At 39.8% G+C, this 20,275-nt stretch overlaps 1 protein-coding gene across 1 annotated transcript; it reads right to left on the reverse strand.

The window, feature by feature from the left end:
* Positions 1 to 882: 882 nt before the first annotated feature.
* On the reverse strand, positions 883 to 14,619 carry LOC120042652 (NACHT, LRR and PYD domains-containing protein 1 homolog). The gene is made up of 10 exons (XM_038987475.1): positions 14,589 to 14,619; positions 13,966 to 14,003; positions 13,341 to 13,405; positions 12,994 to 13,208; positions 12,552 to 12,811; positions 12,266 to 12,394; positions 11,979 to 12,111; positions 11,873 to 11,893; positions 2,209 to 2,491; positions 883 to 1,514 (listed from the first exon to the last, which is right to left on the reverse strand). The coding sequence occupies exons 3-10, from the start codon at positions 13,346 to 13,348 to the stop codon at positions 1,508 to 1,510; spliced, it is 1,056 nt and encodes a 351-aa protein (XP_038843403.1). The 5' UTR covers positions 13,349 to 13,405; positions 13,966 to 14,003; positions 14,589 to 14,619; the 3' UTR covers positions 883 to 1,507.
* Positions 14,620 to 20,275: the final 5,656 nt, after the last annotated feature.

Consider the following 20,275-nt stretch of genomic DNA (forward strand, 5'->3'; position numbering starts at 1 on the left):
CTCTCCTGGTAGCACTGCAAAACATCACCTAAATAAATCAAATCAGGAAATAAAAAATGTAACTGCACTTTTACTAGTTAAAATCTTAATTTATAGACGGAATACTTGTATTAAGTGTATGAAGACTTTACATGACATAAATATCAACAAATAAACCTATATGTGTTGAATCCGCCCACTGTGTTGAAACAGGAAGTCCATTTATAAGGAAGTAGAGGAAAGGGTCTCTTATTATTACTCAATGGTGCCGCTGCTTCGCTTCACCTCCGTTCTGCCAATAAAAATAACCAAGACCTAGAAACAATAAGGTCGTGACCTCGGTGATTTTCCTTCAAAATAAAGGTGATGATGATGAAAAATAATACAAATGGTTGAAATTTGTAACATTTTATGAGGAAATGTTAGCAGCCTTAGAATGTTGTTTAACAATATGAAAAAAGCAATGAAGTCAATATTCTTTATAGCACAAATAATAATATAGCATTGATATTTGTTAACAACATTAAAGCAATTATTACCAGAAAGTTGCCATGGTAACAGCAGTAATACAAATAACCAACAAAATGATCCAACATAAATCCAAGATGGCGTAGCAGTCAGACGTCTTTGTCCTGTCGTGTCCCTTGTATATATCTTTTTATATCTTTTTCTTCACATTCTTTTAAAAATATTTTCTTAAACCTCAACTTCTAAATCCACTCCTGCAACCCGCCTCACCCAATGTGGCGTGGGTCTGTTTTTTTTTCTAAAGTATTTCTATTTCGGATCTGGAATCCCTCAACTGAAGCTAGCCAGCTACCAGCTATCAGTCAGCAAACCACTGCTAGCGGTCATCAGCTAACCTTGAGCTCGGAAAGCTCTCGCCAGTTCATACAACGTGACTCAAACCAGAGCATAAAGGACCTATTTTTCTCTCCATATCCCCGGATTCCTACCGCAAACTCTCAACATTTTCATCTGGATCCTCGCAACTAGCTAACCGCACTACTGGTTCATAGCATTTGACAGACCAACACCTCACCAGTCTTCTTCTCTCTAAGATGAGATCTTGAAACTGAGATATCTCGTTCTCAAAACATAATCTGGGTTTACTGCCAAATTACAGCTACTGATAGTGAGGATTTGTACAGTCAGCCACTTGACGAACACACATTGGTTTATAGAACAGCACATGAATAAAACACAGACATTTGTTAAAAGAAAAGGAAACATAATTTCCCTAACAGTAATTTAAGTGTCTTTGTCCACAGACTAGGAGACAGGCCTCAGCATCTTCAGGTTAGGTGAAGAAGTGTCTTTGTCCACAGACTAGGAGACAGGCCTCAGCATCTTCAGATTAGGTGGAGAAGTGTCTTTGTCCACAGACTAGGAGACAGGCCTCAGCATCTTCAGATTAGGTGGAGAAGTGTCTTTGTCCACAGACTAGGAGACAGGCCTCAGCATCTTCAGATTAGGTGGAGAAGTGTCTTTGTCCACAGACTAGGAGACAGACCTCAGCATCTTCAGATTAGGTGCTACAAGACAGAGGATGGAGGAGAAGGGAAGAGAGAGATCAGAAAGTATGGAGAAGAAGGAGGAGTGAGATACACCTGAGATAATGATGTGATGATAGTCCTATGATACACCTGAGATAAGGATGTGATGATGGTCCTATGATACACCTGAGATAATGATGTGATGATGGTCCTATGATACACCTGAGATAATGATGTGATGATGGTCCTATGATACACCTGAGATAATGATGTGATGATGGTCCTATGATACACCTGAGATGATGTGATGATGGTCCTATGATACACCTGAGATAATGATGTGATGATGGTCCTATGATACACCTGAGATAATGATGTGATGATGGTCCTATGATACACCTGAGATAATGATGTGATGATGGTCCTATGATACACCTGAGATAATGATGTGATGATGGTCCTATGATACACTTGAGATAATGATGTGATGATGGTCCTATGATACACTTGAGATAATGATGTGATGATGGTCCTATGATACACCTGAGATAATGATGTGATGATGGTCCTATGATAGAACTATACTAAGATACATTTATTACAGGCAGCAACACAAAAACATGCTTCCATTCTGAAAAATACTTTCTCTTTGATCTGGGTAGCTATGTTTTTATTTGACCTATATTTAATCATCCCACATATTCAAGGGAGGGAGAAAAGAAAAGGGTCTTACCTAGATTCACTCAAGTACTTAACAAGATGGTGTTCATGTTCACTGAGAGCTTTGAGACAAGCTCCCATCACTTCTGGTCCTTTAGGGAGGACTGCATTCAGTAGTTCTCTCATTCGCTCCTGTTCAGTTGTTTCAGCTGTTATTCTGGAGTACTCTTCATCACCAATCATGCCCTTTGACGACAGAACATCTGCTATTGGCATTGGGTTTTTGACTCCCTGAATGAGTTTAGCCCTGTGTTTCTTCAGAAACTCCTCAGCAGGAATCCCAGGGAGTGTTAATGCTGAAGGGAGGTGAATTAAATGAATATGGCTTTAGGGTGAACAGCAGCTGTTTCTACATCTAACAGTCTCTCTAGTTATCATTCTTCTGATAGTCATTTCTTGTATAGAGCTGACTCCAGGGTTGTAGTCATTTCATATTCAAGTCAGTCAATTTAAACACATTTTTTTCTTCCCACTAGTCATTGAAAATAGATGCCATTTTCCAGTTATTGAATTGGAATATCAGTTTACTTCCTGAATTGACTGACTTATTTGGAATTGACGCCTACCCTGGCTGACACGATTGTCTATTCTACATAACATACAGAGCCTTGCAAAAGTGTTCATACCCCTTGGATTTCTCTGTTGTGTTATATAGTGGGATTAAAAAGGATTTAATTGTAATGTTTTGTCATCAATCTACTGAAAATACTCTGTAATGTCAAAGTGGACCTGTCCTCCATATATACTACATCTGGAAGGTCCCTCAGTCAAGTATCGCATTTCAAGCACAGATTCAACTATATACAAAGACCAAGGATGTTTCTGAAAGCCTCATATTCACCGCCTTCGAAAAGTATTCAGACCCCTTGACTTTTTCCACATGTTGTAACGTTACAGCCTTATTCTAAAATAGATGACAAAAAAAATCCGGAGCAATCTAGTGGCTCAGACCCTGGTTTAATTCCTGGCTGTATCACAACCCGCCGTGATTGGGAGTCCCATAGGGCGGCGCACAATTGGCCCAACGTTGTCCGGGTTAGGCCGTCATTGTAAATAAGAATTTCTTCTTAACTGACTTGCCTAGTTAAATAAAAAACATCAACAAACAATACCCCATAACGACATCACATAACCCCATAACGAATTCACAATACCCCATAATGACATCACTATACCCCATACTGACATCACAATACCCCATAACGACATCACAATACCCTATAATGACATCACAATACCCCATAATGACATCACAATACCCCATAACGACAAAGCGAAAACAGGTGTAGACATTTTTTGCAAATGTAAGTATTCAGACCATTTGCTATGAGACTCGAAATTTAGCTCAGTTGCATCCTGTTTCCATTGATCATCCTAAAATGTTTCTACAACTTGATTGGAGTCCACCTGTGATAAATTCAATTGATTGGACATGATTTAGAAAGGCACACACCTGTCTATATAAGGTCCCACAGTTGACAGTGCATGTCAGAGCAAAAAAACAAGCCATGAGGTCTCAGGAATTGTCATAGAGCTCTGATATAGGATTGTGTTGAGGCACAGATCTGGGGAAGGGTACCAAAACATTTCTGCAGCGTTGAAGGTCCCAAGAACACAGTGGCTTCCATCATTCTTAAATGAAAGGAGTTTGGAACCACCAAGACTCTTCTTAGAGCTGGCCGATCCCGGCCAAACTGAACAATTGGGGGAGAAGAGCCTTGGCCGGGGATGTGACCAAGAACCTGGTGGTCACTCTGACAGAGCTCCAGAGTTCCTCTGTGGAGATGGGAGAACCTTCCAGAAGGACAACCATCTCTGCAGCACTCCACCAATCAGGCCTTAATAGTAGAGTGGGCAGACGGAAGCGACTCCTCAGTAAACGGCAGATGACAGCCTGCTTGGAGTTTGCCAAAAGAGTTTGCTGTTGAAGTGTTACATCTGGAAGAAACCTGGCACCATCCCTACAGTGAAGCATGGTGGTGGCAGCGTCATGCTGTGGGGATGTTTTTCAGCGGCAGGGACTGGGAGACTAGTCAGGATCGAGGGAAAGATGAACATTCAAAGAGATCCTTGATGAAATCCTGCTCCAGAGTGCTCAGGACCTCAGACTGGTGCGAAGGTTCACCTTCCAACAGGACAACAACCCAAAGCACACAGACAAGACAATGCAGGAGTGGCTTCGGGACAAGTCTCTGAATGTCCATAAGAGGCCCAGCCAGGGCCCGGACTTGAACCCAATCCAACATCTCTGGAGAGACCTGAAAATAGCTGTGCAGCGACGCTCCCCATCCAACCTGACAGAGCTTGAACGGATCTGCAGAGAAGAATGGAAAAAACTTCCCAAATACAGGTGTGCCAAGCTTGTAGTGTCATACCCAAGAAGATTCTAGGCTGTAATCGCTGCCAAAGGTGCTTCAACAAAGTACTGAGTAAAGGGTCGGAATACTTATGTAAGGAAACACCCCCCTGAAATGGACAAAAATGAATGGGAAGTTATTGGCACCATATGAAACATGAACACAATGTACAATACCACTCAATTCGGCGTCGTTTCATTCAAAACTGATTGCAAATGCCATATGGCAAATGCCAAGTGTAACACTGCAAAAATCCAATAGATGGCGAATGCGCTTTACCGTAATTTTTCATATTGCAAATGTAACACAAGTCAAGACACCCTTAAAAAAGCTTAACCTGTTTGGGCTATAGGGGGCGTTTTGGAAAAACTGGAAAATATGTGCAAATTTTCAAACGGCCTCTTAATCAATTTTTGCTCTTACAATATGCATATTGTTAATACTATTGGATAGAAAAGAGTCTCTAGTTTCTAAAACCGTTTTAATTTTTTCTCTGAGTGGAACACAAGTCCTTTGGCAGCACTTTCCCCGACCAGGAAGTAAAATGCAAGATGTTTATGCTCGCTTCAACGCTCTGCCTATACATGGTCATGCCACTTATGACCCGAAACACACCTCGTACGCCTTCCTCTGGGTGTCAAGAGTACGTCAGAGGAGAAATCTTGCGTTTATCTTGTTTTGACGTGAAATAAGACCTATTTCTTTGACATGACCGTCAATTTCAGGAAGTCAGAAGCGCGCGACTTGGGAGAGATATCATGTTTTGTTTTGCTGCCGTTTCGGATGTGAACTATCTCCAGCTCGGATTTGATTTGATAAATGAGACCATCTCATCGTAATGTATGTTTTTTCAATATAGTTTAACTTCTTGCAACTATAGGGGGTGCTGTTCCGCATTAGCATTTTTTGGTCTCCAAATTAAACTGCCTCGTGCTCAATTCTTGATCGTACAATATGCATATTATTGTTATTATTGGATAGAAAACACTTTCTAGTTTCTATAGCCGTTGGAATTTTGTCTCTGAGTGGTACAGAACTACTTCTACATCACTTTTCCTGACAGGGAGTCAGATTTCAGAAATTTTTACCCCTGATCTGGGATCGGTTTTAAGGTGCCAGTAGATGCTATAGAGAAACCGACACTGCCTACGTCTTCCTCTGGGTGTCAGTACGTCATCACGTTTTGAATGGATTCGATTGCGCAATCAGAGCCACTATAAAACACGAAAACGTAGAAGTACCGCTCTCTTCCTGCATGCGTCATGCGCAAAATGGACATCAGACCTGCCTCCTTCCAAATCGTTGTTTAGAGAGTGATATTTCTCCGGTCATGTTTTTAGTCGTTATAGTTGTTAAAAACATCATAATGTAGTTAATTTGAACCGTTTTATAGCAATTTATATCCGTTTAGTGCGATTTTGAGGAATTTCTTTGTCGTGCACTCTGAAACTTTGGACACGTTTCGGGGTCCCGTTCGATCGTTAGTGGATATTTCGAAGGACAGAGGACATCTATCGACCAAAAGAAGATTCGACCCAAGAAAGGATTCTTTGCCCAAGATTCTGATGGAAGAACAGCTCACAGTAAGAACAATTTATGATGATAAATCGTGTTTCTGTCGATAAATGTTAAACGTTTATGTCGCCATCTTGTTTGCTATAGCTTCGCTTGGCGCAACCTGTATTGAAAAGTAAGGATAATTTAAAAAATGTAAATCAGCGATTGCATTAAGAACTAATTTGTCTTTCGATTCCTGTCAACCCTGTATTTTTTAGTCAAGTATATGATTAGCTTTCAATTAAACTAGATCACTCTGAAAGATGACGTCAGACATTTTGAGGCTTGATTTCCTAGTATTTTCATTGTGTAACCACGGTTTTGTATGGCTAAATATGCACATTTTCGAACAAACTGTATATGTATGTTGTAAAATGATGTTACAGGAGTGTCATCGGAAGAATTCTGAGAAGGTTAGTGAAAAAATTAATATATTTTGGCGGTGATTACGTTATAGCGCTCTTTGGCTGGAATCGATGCTCTGGTAACGTTTTCACATGTGGTATGCTAACTTATCGATTTATTGTGTTTTCGCTGTAAAACGCTTAGAAAATCTGAAATATTGTCTGGAATCACAAGATCTGGGTCTTTCCATTGCTATGCTTTGTCTATTCTTATGAAATGTTTTATTAAGAGTAAATTGGTCATACACGTTGCTCTCTATAGTAATTCTAGTCGTCTTGTGATGGTCGGTGCAATTGTAAACTGTGATTTCTACCTGAAATATGCACTTTTTTCTAACAAAACCTATCCTATACCATAAATATGTTATCAGACTGTCATCTGAAGAGGTTTTTTCTTGGTTAGTGGCTATCAATATCTTAGTTTAGCCGAATTGGTGATAGCACCTGAAGTAGTAAGAAACTGATGGAGTTAGAAAAGTGGTGTATTTTGCTAACGTGTTTAGCTAATAGATTTACATATTTTGTCTTCCCTGTAAAACATTTTAAAATCTGAAATGGTGGCTTTATTCACAAGATCTGTATCTTTCATCTGGTGTCTTGGACTTGTGATTTAATGATATTTAGATGCTACTATCTACTTGTGAAGCTATGCTAGCTATGCTAATCAGTGTGTGGGGGGGTGGGGGGTGATCCCGGACCCGGGGTAGAGGCTCGTTAGAGGTTAATCAGATTATTTGAATTTTTTGGGGAGTTTTGCCGTGTTCCGTAATGTTTACTTTGTTTACGTTGGAGAGATCCGTGCCACTCGACTAGTACCCCTGCTAAATGAAGATGGAAAGTTGCCATTCTGAATGGATTGAACGACTCTTCTGGACTAAGGACAACTTGATCAACATTCTGATGAAAGATCAGCCAAAGTAAGACCAAATTTATAATGTTATTTCATATATCTGTCGTGCATGTCAACTGGTCGCGCGCGCCCAAGTGTGTCTGTCTGGTGTGGCTATGCTAATTTAGCGCTACATTTAGTTTTCGATGTAAAACATTTAATAAATCGGAAATATTGTCTGGAATCACAAGAATCCTGTTTTTCAATTGCTGCACAGTATGTATTTCTCAGAAATGTTTTACGAGGAGTAATTAGGTATTTGATGTTGGTGTCTGTAAATGTTATGGCTGCTTTCTGATTGTAGCTGAAATGTAATTTATGATTTATACCATAAATATGCACATTTTTCAAAAAAAACATATGCTATACAATAAATATGTTATCAGACTGTCATCTTATGAAGTTGTTTCTTGGTTTAGTGGCTATATATATCTTCATTTGGTCGAATTAGTGATAGCTGGTGATGGACGTAAAAACTGATTGGTGTTAGAAAGTGGTGTCTTTTGCTAAGGTGGTTAGCTAATAGATTTACATATTTTGTCTTCCCTGTAAAACATTTAAAAAATCGGACATGTTGGCTAGATTCACAAGATGTCTGCCTTTCATATGCTGTATTGGACTTGTTAATGTGTGAAAGTTAAATATTTTAAAAAAATGTATTTTTTGAATTTGCCGCTCTGCCTTTTCAATGGAATGTGGGAGAAAAAGGTTAATGGACCGTTTTTCGAAATTATTTTGATTTTTATGTCAATTACACATGTATAAGAACTGTATGAACATACTTTTGTCAAATTTTATTATCATAATTTTTTTTTTTTTTTTACTAGTCCATAAGGCATATGTTTTGTCCATTTGCAATATGATTTCATAAGAAGTCAAAAGTCAAAAATAATGATAAAAAAAATAAAAAATCCAAAATGACAAGGGGCGCCCCCTTATGGATGGGCAAGGGTGGGGGGTGCTCCCTACCCAACCGTTGACCCCTTGCTCCCCACTAAAGAAATTGTAATCACCAGGTGCACGGCTGTCCATTTGCAATATGTTTCAATGGGCAATTACCATCACGAATTTGACATGCTCAAAAATACTGCAGAAATGCAAAAGTGACTGACCCGATGAACTCGGGATGGCCGGGCAGTGATAGTGGTTCCTCTCCATCGCTCATGGTGTTGATTTCATCATGTCCATTTGGTGATGTTTTTTCACTGTTGAATCATATTGCAAATGTACAGACATCCATTTTTTAAACCTCCACAAATCACTCAGGCTGGCCCCCATTGACTTGGGGCCGTAGTATAGTGCTCCCATAGCGGGCATGGAAGTCTGGATGCCCCCTAAAAGCATTTAAAACCATATTGAAAATCGTGCCTGGTAACCCAAAACATGAAACATAGAATATTTTAGAGAAGAAAAAACAGATTTTTTTTTGACTTTTTTTGAAAACCTCCATAAATCACTCAGGCCGGCCCCCATGGACTTTGGGCCATAGTATAGTGGTCCCATAGCGGGCATGGAAGTGTGGATGCTCCCTAAAAGCTTTTAAAACTGTTTTGAAATCGTGCCTGGTAACACAAAACATGAAACATAGCCTATAATACTGCAGAAATGCAAAATTGACTGGCCTGATGAACTCGGGATGGCCGGGCAGTGATAGTGGTTCCTCTCCATCGCTCGTTGTGTTGATTTCATCATGTCCATTTGGTGATGTTTTTTCAGTGTTGAATCATTTTGCAAATGTACAGTTACATTTGCAATATGTTTCAATGGGCATTTACCATCACGAATTTGACATGCTCAAAACTCCTGCAGAAATTCAAAATTGACTGGCCTTGATGAACTCGAGATGGCCGGGTAGTGAGAGTGGTTCCTCTCCATCGCTCGTTGTGTTGATTTCATCATGTCCATTTGGTGATGTTTTTTCACTGTTGAATCATATTGCAAATGTACTGTGCATTTGCAATATGTTTCAATGGGCATATACCATCACGAATATGACATGCTCAAAACTCCCGCAGGAATAAGAAATTGACTTGGCCGATGAACTCGGGATGGCCGGACAGTGATTCTGGTTTCTCTCCATCGCTCGTTGGTGTTGATTTCAGAATGTCATTTCGGTGATGGTACCTCACTGTTTAAACATATTGCAAATGTACAAAAGTCAACTAGCAAGTCAGTGTCCATCAGTCAATTAGATATTTTCAGACACCAACCTGATACAAACTGACACCCGCCTCTTTCAACTCGTTTAGAAGCCAACTATCACATATTTCCGAGCAGGCCCAAAATTCACAGGGCCTTCTATTTAAACCACAATAAAAACATATAACACATAGTTACATTCTAACTGCGGGTCCAGTTCTGACATTATGTGTAGACCTATGTGAGGTGACCTCAAATCCAAAGTTTAGGCTCGATAGGTTATTCAGTGCCTGAGCAAGACCTTAATTGGTGCTGAAAATCCACCTTTTTCCATGCCTTGCTACGGGGTCCTTGAATGAGCTATCGGACAGAAATGTTGGGGTCCATCTATATGGGCCGAGCCGGTTTCAATGCACCTAGTCTTGCAACTCTGGGACTTTTCTAAATATCGTCATTTTCGTATTGGTCCAAATGAATTGAAGTTATTGCAAATGTACAAGGCTGTTTCTCGGTCTCAGAACCTTCTAGAGCAACATAACTCACCTTACACTATCGACCTGAGCTCTATAACAGGTTTCTAAAGTTTCAGAGCTCTAAGTCTAACGGTTCTTTAATAGTTCGAACAAAAGTAACTATTGCAGGCACTGTCTGTCTCTAAGCCCCACAGTGTGTCACTCCATCCTTTCTGAGTGGGTGTGTGCGTTTTTCTTGGAAATCTGATGGGATGAATGACTGATTTAGAGTTCACGAGGGTTGCCTAATCACACATATGAAGTTTTGGAAAGATGTACTTTTTTAACCCTTCAAAACAGCACCTTTGACACCAATTATGGCACTTCCGGTTGGTACAGGGAGCTAAAAGTAAACACATATCCTCATTATGGTAGGCTTTTACAGAATCCTGAGTTTTAAGTCTTTATGTTAAGAACTGACTGATTTACAGAGGGTTAAATGAGTGTGTGTTATTTCAGAAAATCACAGAAAATCACAGAATTCTCGCAGAGCTTCAAAACCCACTTAAAAAATGTTCGCCTGAACACGCTGCAACTGGATCTGTAACTTTTTTGGGAAAAAAACTCATTTTTGTGAACATCACCAATTGTACAATGTACGATTTCTCTTAAATTAGGATAGATAAATGGCTGGTTCTTTTTTTCCTGACACCGTAGGTTTATGTACTTTGACGTGAAGTGGTCAAATTAGCACTCTATTTTCGTCTTTGACCTTTAATCCCAGAAAATTGGCCATAACTCAAAAAGCGTTGAGGCCTCGACGCCATCTTGTTCGGGGCCAACTGCCCATTATGCCAAACCTATGCTCACCAAGTTTCGTCTTCGAAATCTTTTTTGTTTAGGAGAAAAGGCCACGTCATGGTTGTTGATGTTTTGTACATTTGCAATATGATTCCATTCACCCTCTGGTGGGATATACCGGGACAGCGAAAAAACAACCAAAATTAGAAAATTTCATCAAACGTAAACCGAATGTCCGAGAGACTTCATTCGATGACTTCCTGAAAGTCCTGGCCCCCGTGCACGGCCCTCCGCCGTCCGCAAATGTTTCAAACGTTGGCGGACGTCTAGTAAGGGACCGCACATTTGCAATATGGTGTTTCTCACTAACCATACGGCAAATGTCAAAATGTTCCCTTCAGGTATGTAAATGTGATCGTTTTTTATTTTTAATACATTTGCAAAAATGTCTAAACTTGTTTCCGCTTTGTCATTATGGAGTATTGTGACGTCATTGTGGGGTATTGTGATGTCATTCTGGGGTATTGTGTGTAGATTGATGAGGGGAAAAAACAATTGTATCCATTTTAGAACAAGGCTGTAACGTGAGAAAATGTGGAAATGTCACAGGGTCTGAATACTTTCCGAATGCATTGTAACTCTCATGTTTACTGACTTGTTGAATGGGTGTCAGTGATGTATTCTGTCACACCCTGATCTGTTTCACCTGTCTTTGTGATTGTCTCCACCCCCCTCCAGGTATCGCCCATCTCCCCATTACCCCCTGTGTACTTATTCCTGTGTTCTCTGTTTGTCTGTTGACAGTTTGTCTTGTTTGTTCGAGTCAACCAGTGTTGTGTCTCAGCTCCTGTTTTTTCCCCAGTCTCTCTTTTCCTGTCTTCCCGGTTTTGACCCTTGCCTGTCCTGACTCTGAGCCTGCCTGCCTGACCACTCTGGCTGCCCCTGTCCCTGACCCCGCCTGCCGACCTGTACCTTTAACCCACCTCTGGTTTACTGACCCCCGCCTGCCTTGACCTGTCTTTGCCTGCCCCTGTTACAATAAACACTGTTACTTGGACAGTCTGCATCTGGGTCTTACCTTGGTTCTGATAGTATTCATCTGAAAGATAAACAACATGAGGTTATATCACTTTAAATAGCATCTGGTACAAAAGTACGAAGTGATGATTGACATATGCTCCTACCTCGTGATACTATTTCTGTCCATACTATCCTCTCATCATCACTGAATAACTCCATCTCAATGTCAATCCCTGTCATTTTCACAACCGCCTTGAAAAAGCTTGGTGTGGTGTCTCTATGTATGAGATGAATCCTCTGGAGGGAGAAGGAGAGTCTGTTTTAGCAATGTAAACATGTTTCCCATGCAAATAAAGCCATTTGAATTGAATTGAGAGTGAGAGAGAGAGAGCAATGGATAGAACTGTGACTGAAATGTCAGATTCATGTTCTTAGTCTACTAAAACTGTACCGGTGGATTGATGGCGGTAGAACAGGGAATGTTCAGTCTGAAGGAACTCTTCAGTTTGAAGGACTGCTCTGGTCTTGTGATGGGAAACCTTTTAGACCCTTGAAACTTTGATTCCTGTTGTTCCACAGCCTGTGAAACGAGGCATGAAATACCCAGCCAGTCAATGTATAGTCTTGTTCAAACATTATTCAGAAAACTAGCAACACACTTATCTTAATTTAATGAGTGTCAACATAAACTGCACAACTGTTTAGTTAAGGTCATCTCTATAATAATGGTCCCTCACCTGTATTTGGCCGGGGTTACTGGGGAACAGGTATAGGCGTGGAATTAGTGTTTCCTTCATCACTGTCAGATAGAGCATCAGCTCACAGTGGACATCTACGTTCCAAGAAAGGATATAGCTCAGTATAACAGAGATAGCTGAGAACTTGGGATGGAGAATCTTAGCATGGAATCTGGTGACCTCATGCACTTCCTCTAAAGACACTCCATGTTCCTCTACATGAAGAATCTTCATCTCATTCCTCAGGGAAGGGTTGGTCCCTGAACAACACAATACAAAGGAGAGAAAGACAAATATTGCATTATTCATCCAACTAAAACACAAAGAATATGCAGTACCAGATCACAGTAAACTCAAACTCCCAGAATAGTTCATTAATTCAGGAAGTGAAACTCAGTTACATGGAAATGTCTTTCTGAATAGTATTTCTATATGGTTTTACCTAAACAGACACAGTGTGGCAGATGAACTTCCTCCAGTTCACCTAACTCCATAGTGATGTCCAGCAATGGACCACCTTGTGTGTACTGCATGTCTTTCAGAAGTTGACTGTAGGGTTCCCAGTTCCTGAAGTGATACTTCAGAATGACATCTCTCTCACACCGCCAGCGGAGCCCAGACACTGTGCACTCATAACTCCCTTTGGGTGTCCTGTGTCTGAGGGCAACAACAAGATATGGTAGAGAGTGTCAATCGTCAAATGGAGAGGTTGGACTAGAAGACTATTCCCAAAGGTATTGGGGAAATACACTAGCAGGTGGAATGAAATGTTGAAAGTAGTTATTTTACCTGAACATTGTCACTCCCTGGACAGTGGAAGTCAAGGGTTCAATCTGAAGCCAGTGTGTGGAGTCCTGAACAAGGACAAGCATGTCAGTAATAAATATGGGGCTTGTTTCCTGGACACAGATTGAGTCTAGTGCTGGACTAAAAAGCGTGCTCAATGGAAGTTTCAATAGAAAGTTATTTAAGGTCCAGGACTAGACTTAATCTGTGTCTGGGAAACTGGACCATTAACCGAAGTAACTAATCTAATGTATTTATTCAATGTTACATGAAATGCTGGTGATTTATCAATTAAACTGTCTAATGACAAAATATGACAACAGCTAAAATCCTGCATGCCTACAAGCAGAACACAGGACTGTCTATATCCCAGTATGAATGGTTGGTCAGTACACACCTGGCTTTGAGACAGTGTTTATATTACTAAAGCAGAACACAGGACTGTCTATATCCCAGTATGAATGGTTGGTCAGTACACACCTGGCTTTGAGACTGTGTTTATATTACTAAAGTAGAACACAGGACTGTCTATATCCCAGTATGAATGGTTGGTTGGTACACACCTGGCTTTGAGACTGTGCCTGACTCCTGCAGGTATGTAAAAGTAAGAATTGACATTATGACTTACCTCAACATGGTCACAGGTCTTACAACTCTGAGGAATCCCTAAAGTCAAAAGTAGTTGTTATTTAAAATGGACAATCTCGTCGAATAATGAATTAATAATTATTAAATAGACTTGTAATAAAAATGAATATCAGTGAGCAACAGTCTCAGAATGTACACTCATTAGCATACCATATTTTGACATTAGTGTTATATTAATTAATGTTTGTGGAAGCAGGAAACAACATCGTTCTGGTCCATGTTTTGTAGATGTTGGGAATCTGATTTCTGGTAGATCCTAGGATGAGAGCTTAAAGGTAGAGTCAGCTAAATTATGTTGTACGTGCAGCACCACAGATATTGTGATGAGCAAGATGCTTGACATCTCTCTCAAACAGTCACACACAGCATCTGCCCATGTGCAAGGGTTCTCTTCACTCTCTTACAGCGGAGAAGTTTAGCCTTGTGCTCCAACGCTCTCAGTTGTTGTAGAAATTGACCCACTATGCTGTTTACTTTGTGCTTCTACGTCATATTGCTGACTCAACCTTTAAGTATGTTTAGACAAAATAGAGCATGATTGTGAATAATGAACGCTTAACAACTATTTTCCTTTAAAAACAATTAAAATCAGTTAACACTCACATTTCTCAGGTCCAGGCTTGATCCAACACTCTCCACCATGGTCTCTGGTGTTCTCAGGTCCAGGCTTGATCCAACACTCTCCACCATGGTCTCTGGTGTTCTCAGGTCCAGGCTTGATCCAACTCTCTCCACCATGGTCTCTGGTGTTCTCAGGTCCAGGCTTGACACAACTATCTCCACCATGGTCTCTGGTGTTCTCAGGTCCAGGCTTGATCCAACACTCTCCACCATGGTCTATGGTGTCCTCAGGTCCAGGCTTGATCCAACACTCTCCACCATGGTCTCTGGTGTTGGTAAAGCAGAAGGATAGACTGATTAACCTGTTGAGGACAGAGGGCGCTGTTTTCACTTTGGGGGAAAATCGAGCCCAATTTAAACGGCCTCGTACTCAATTCTTGCTCGTACAATATGCATATTATTATTACTATTGGATAGAAAACACTCTCTAGTTTCTAAAACCGTTTGAATTATATCTGTGAGTAAAACAGAACTCCTTTTGCAGCAAACTTCCTGATAGGAAGTGGAAAATCTGAAATCGATGCACTGTTCTAGGGGCTGCCTATTAAAGTCCTTGATATTTATTAGTTTAGATGCACTTCATACGTCTTCCACTAGATGTCGACAAGTAGTGAGAGAAGAAATTGAGTGTGTAACTTTATCTGGACTCGAATCATAGCTCTTGGCATGACGTGTCACCAGTTTCCTGTTTTCTGGAGAGCGCGAGGAGGGACCTGGATTTGCCTTCTGATAAGCTGACGTTATGGACGACTAATATCTCTGGCTTTGATTTTATTTGATACATGTGACAATATCATCGTAAAGTATGTTTTTTCAATATAGTTTAATCAGATTATTGAATTTTTTTCGGGAGTTTTGCCGTGTTCCGTTCTCTTCCGTTTGTTGACGATGGAGAGATTCGTGCCACTTGGCAAGTGTGCTTGCTAAATCGAGAGGGAAAAAGGCCGTTCTAAAACCAAACAACGATTGTTCCCGACAAAGGACCCCTTGTACAACATTCTGATGGAAGATCAGCAAAAGTAGGACCCATTCTATGATGTTATTTCATATATCTGTCGTACATGTGAACTAGTCGTTTGCGCCCAGCTTTTGGGTACTCTCTCGCTATACATAAGCTGGATGTCGTAATGAAGTTATTTTTAGAATTCTAACACGGCGATTGCATTAAGAACTAGTGTATCTATCATGTCCTATACAATATGTATTTTTTTGTTATGTTTATGAATAGCTATTTGGTCAGAATATGTGTGTCAGAAAAAGTGTCCGAAAAATATCCGGACGTTGTGGGAAAAAGATGCTACGTTAGCACAACGTTAGCACAATGTATAACCACTGATTTCAGCTCTAAATATGCACATTTTCGAACAAAACATAAGTGTATGTATAACCTGATGTTATAGGACTGTCATCTGATGAGGCTTATCAAGGTTAGTCAAAATTATATATCTTGCTGGTTTATTCGCTATCGCTAACGTGCCTATTGCTATCGCTAACGTGCCTTGGTGAATGAATGCGGTAGTGTGGTAGGCTATTGTAGTAAGCTAATATAATGCTATATTGTGTTTTCGCTGTAAAACACTTAATAAATCGGAAATATTGGCTGGATTCACAAGATGTTTGTCTTTAATTTGCTGTACACCATCGATTTTTCAGAAATGTTTAATGATGAGTATTTAGGTATTTGACGTTGGTGTCTGTAATTATTCTGTCTGCTTTCGGTGCAATTTCTGATTGTAGCTGCAATGTAAACTATGATTTATACCTGAAATATGCACATTTTTCGAACAAAACATAGATTTATTGAATAACACGTTATAAGACTGTCATCTGATGAAGTTGTTTGTTGGTTAGTTAGGTTGGCTTTGTGCATGCTACCTGTGCTGTGAAAAATGTCTGTCCTTTTTTGTATTTGGTGGTGAGCTAACATAAATATATGTGGTGTTTTCGCTGTAAAACATTTTAAAAATCAGACATGTTGACTGGATTCACAAGATGTGTATCTTTCATTTGCTGTATTGGACTTGTTAATGTGTGAAAGTTAAATATTTCTAAAAAATATATTTTCAATTTCGCGCTCTGCCTTTTCAGTGGAATGTGGGAGGAGTTCCGCTGACGGAACGCCAGAGCCAGACAGGTTAACTTCTTTGGGCTGCAGGGGCAGTATTGAGTAGCCTGGATAAAAGGTGCCCATTTCAAACGGCCTCGTACTCAATTCTTGCTCGTACAATATGCATATTATTATTACTATTGGATAGAAAACACTCTCTAGTTTCTGAAACCGTTTGAATTATATCTGTGAGTAAAAGAGAATTCCTTTTGCAGCAAACATCCTGACAGGAAGTGGAAAATCTGAAATCTATGCACTGTTCTAGGGGCTGCCTATTAAAGTCCTTGATATTTATTAGTTTAGATGCACTTCATACGTCTTCCACTAGATGTCGACAAGTAGTGAGAGAAGAAATTGAGTGTGTAACTTGATCAGGACTCGAATCATAGCTCTTGGCATGACGTGTCACCAGTTTCCTGTTTTCTGGAGAGTGCGAGGGACCTGGATTTGCCTTCTGATAAGCTGACGTTATGGACGACTAATATCTCCGGCTTTGATTTTATTTGATACATGTGACAATATCATCGTAAAGTATGTTTTTTCAATATAGTTTAATCAGATTATTGAACTTTTTTCGGGAGTTTTGCCGTGTTCCGTTCTCTTCCGTTTGTTGACGATGGAGAGATTCGTGCCACTTGACAAGTGTGCTTGCTATATCGAGAGGGAAAAAGGCCGTTCTAAAACCAAACAACGATTGTTCCCGGCAAAGGACCCCTTGTACAACATTCTGATGGAAGCTCAACAAAAGTAGGACCCATTTATGATGCTATTTCATATATCTGTCGGAACATGTTTACTAATAGTTTGCGCCCAGATTTTGGGCACTCTCTCGCTATAACGTAAGCTGGATGTCGTAATGAAGTTATTTTTAGAATTCTAACACGGCGATTGCATTAAGAACTAGTGTATCTATCATTTCCTATACAACATGTATTTTTTAGTAACGTTTATGAATAGTTATTTGGTCAGAATAGGTGAGTGTCATAAAAATATCCGGACATTCTGGGAAAAAGATGCTACGTTAGCACAATGTATAACCACTGATTTCAGCTCTAAATATGCACATTTTCGAACAAAACATAAGTGTATGTATAACCTGATGTTATAGGACTGTCTTCTGATGAAGCTTATCAAGGTTAGTCAAAAATTATATATATTTTGCTGGTTTGCTACGATCGCTAACTTTTGCTGCTGGGAAATGGCTTGTGTTTCTGGCTATTGTGGTAAGTTAATATAACGCTATATTGTGTTTTCGCTGTAAAACACTTAAGAAATCGGAAATATTGGCTGGATTCACAAGATGTTTGTCTTTAATTTGCTGTACACCATGTATTTTTCAGAAATGTTTTATGATGAGTATTTAGGTATTTCACGTTGGTGTCTGTAATTACTCTGGCTGCTTCGGTGCTATTTGTGACGGTAGCTGTGATGGTAGCTGCAATGTAAAACTGATTTATACCTCAACTATGCACATTTTTCGAACAAAACATAGATTTATTGTATAACACGTTATAAGACTGTCATCTGATGAAGTTGTTTCTTGGTTATTTTGGTTGGTTCTTGGTTGGTTTTGTGCATGCTACCTGTGCTGTGAAAAATGTCTGTCCTTTTTTGTATTTGGTGGTGAGCTAACATAAATATACATGGTGTTTTCGCTGTAAAACATTATAAAAATCGGACATGTTGGCTGGATTCACAAGATGTTTATCTTTCATTTGCTGTATTGGACTTGTTAATGTGTGAAAGTTAAATATTTCTAAAAAATATATTTTGAATTTCGCGCCCTGCACTTGGACGGGCTGTTGTCATAAGTGTACCGGCACCGCCCTGCAGCCATAACAGGTTAACTTCTTGAGCCTATGGGGGCGCCATTTCGACTTAGTAAAAATGAGTTCCCAAATTAAACTGCCTCGTACTCAATTCTTGCTCATACAATATGCATATTATTATTACTATTGGATAGAAAACACTCTCTAGTTTCTAAAACCGTTTGAATTATTTCTCTGAGTGAAACAGAACTCATTCTGCAGCACATTTCCTGTCAGGGAGTGGGATTTCAGAAATCGAGGTCCCTGTTCTGAGGTCAGTTTATAAGTCCCCATGTAAGCCATCGGGCTACATGCACTGCATACGTCTTCCTCTAGATGTCAGTAAGCGGGGAGAATTTGAATGGAGTGGATTGCGCAATCTGGGACCTTATATAAGACCATGGAACGGAAGTACCGTCCTTTTCAACGGTGCGCCTGGCGCAAGAAGACATCACAATGGCGTCCTGCAAACGCTTTCGTTTTAGTAGTTCTATATCTCCGGTCATGTTTTTATTCGTTATAGGTGTTAAAGACATCATAAGGTAGTTAATTTAAACTGACTTATAGCAGTTTATAGCAGTTTATTGCGATTTTCTGGGACTTCTCTGTCATGCGCTTTCACGAGTTGGACACCTCTCCAGTTGGTGGCTAACATTAGCGGCTATTTCGACCGGACAAGAGGACATCTTTCAACCCAAAGACGATTGTTCTGGAGAAAGGACACCTTGCCCAAGATTCTGATGGAAGCTCAGCTAAGAGTAAGCAGTCTTTATGCTGTTAATTCGTACTTATGTTGACAAATGTTAAATAATAATTCCGCCATGAATTATGGGGCGGTCTCGCTTTAGCGCACGCTGTATTGCGCAGTAACGTTAATTTTAAAAATCTAACCCAGCGATTGCATTAAAACACACCACTACTACTAATCTAACTGTCTGTAGGTCCAACAGAACACATTAAAACACACCACTACTACTAATCTAACTACTACTAATCTAACTGCTACTAATATAACTACTACTAATCTAACTGTCTGTAGGTCCAGCAGAACACATTAAAACACACCACTACTACTAATCTAACTGTCTGTAGGTCCAACAGAACACATTAAAACACACCACTACTACTAATCTAACTGTCTGTAGGTCCAACAGAACACATTAAAACACACCACTACTACTAATCTAACTGTCTGTAGGTCCAACAGAACACATTAAAACACACCACTACTACTAATCTAACTGTCTGTAGGTCCAACGGAACACATTAAAACACACTACTACTACTAATCTAACTGTCTGTAGGTCCAACAGAACACATTAAAACACACCACTACTACTAATCTAACTGTCTGTAGGTCCAACAGAACACATTAAAACACACCACTACTACTAATCTAACTGTCTGTAGGTCCAACAGAACACATTAAAACACACCACTACTACTAATCTAACTGTCTGTAGGTCCAACAGAACACATTAAAACATACCACTACTACTAATCTAACTGTCTGTAGGTCCAACAGAACACATTAAAACACACCACTACTACTAATCTAACTGTCTGTAGGTCCAACAGAACACATTAAAACACACCACTACTACTAATCTAACTGTCTGTAGGTCCAACAGAACAAATTAAAACACACCACTACTACTACTAATCTAACTGTCTGTAGGTCCAACAGAACACATTAAAACACACCACTACTACTAATCTAACTGTCTGTAGGTCCAACAGAACACATTAAATCA

The sequence above is a fragment of the Salvelinus namaycush genome, unplaced genomic scaffold (assembly GCF_016432855.1).
Source record: "Salvelinus namaycush isolate Seneca unplaced genomic scaffold, SaNama_1.0 Scaffold739, whole genome shotgun sequence".
NCBI lineage: Eukaryota > Metazoa > Chordata > Actinopteri > Salmoniformes > Salmonidae > Salvelinus > Salvelinus namaycush.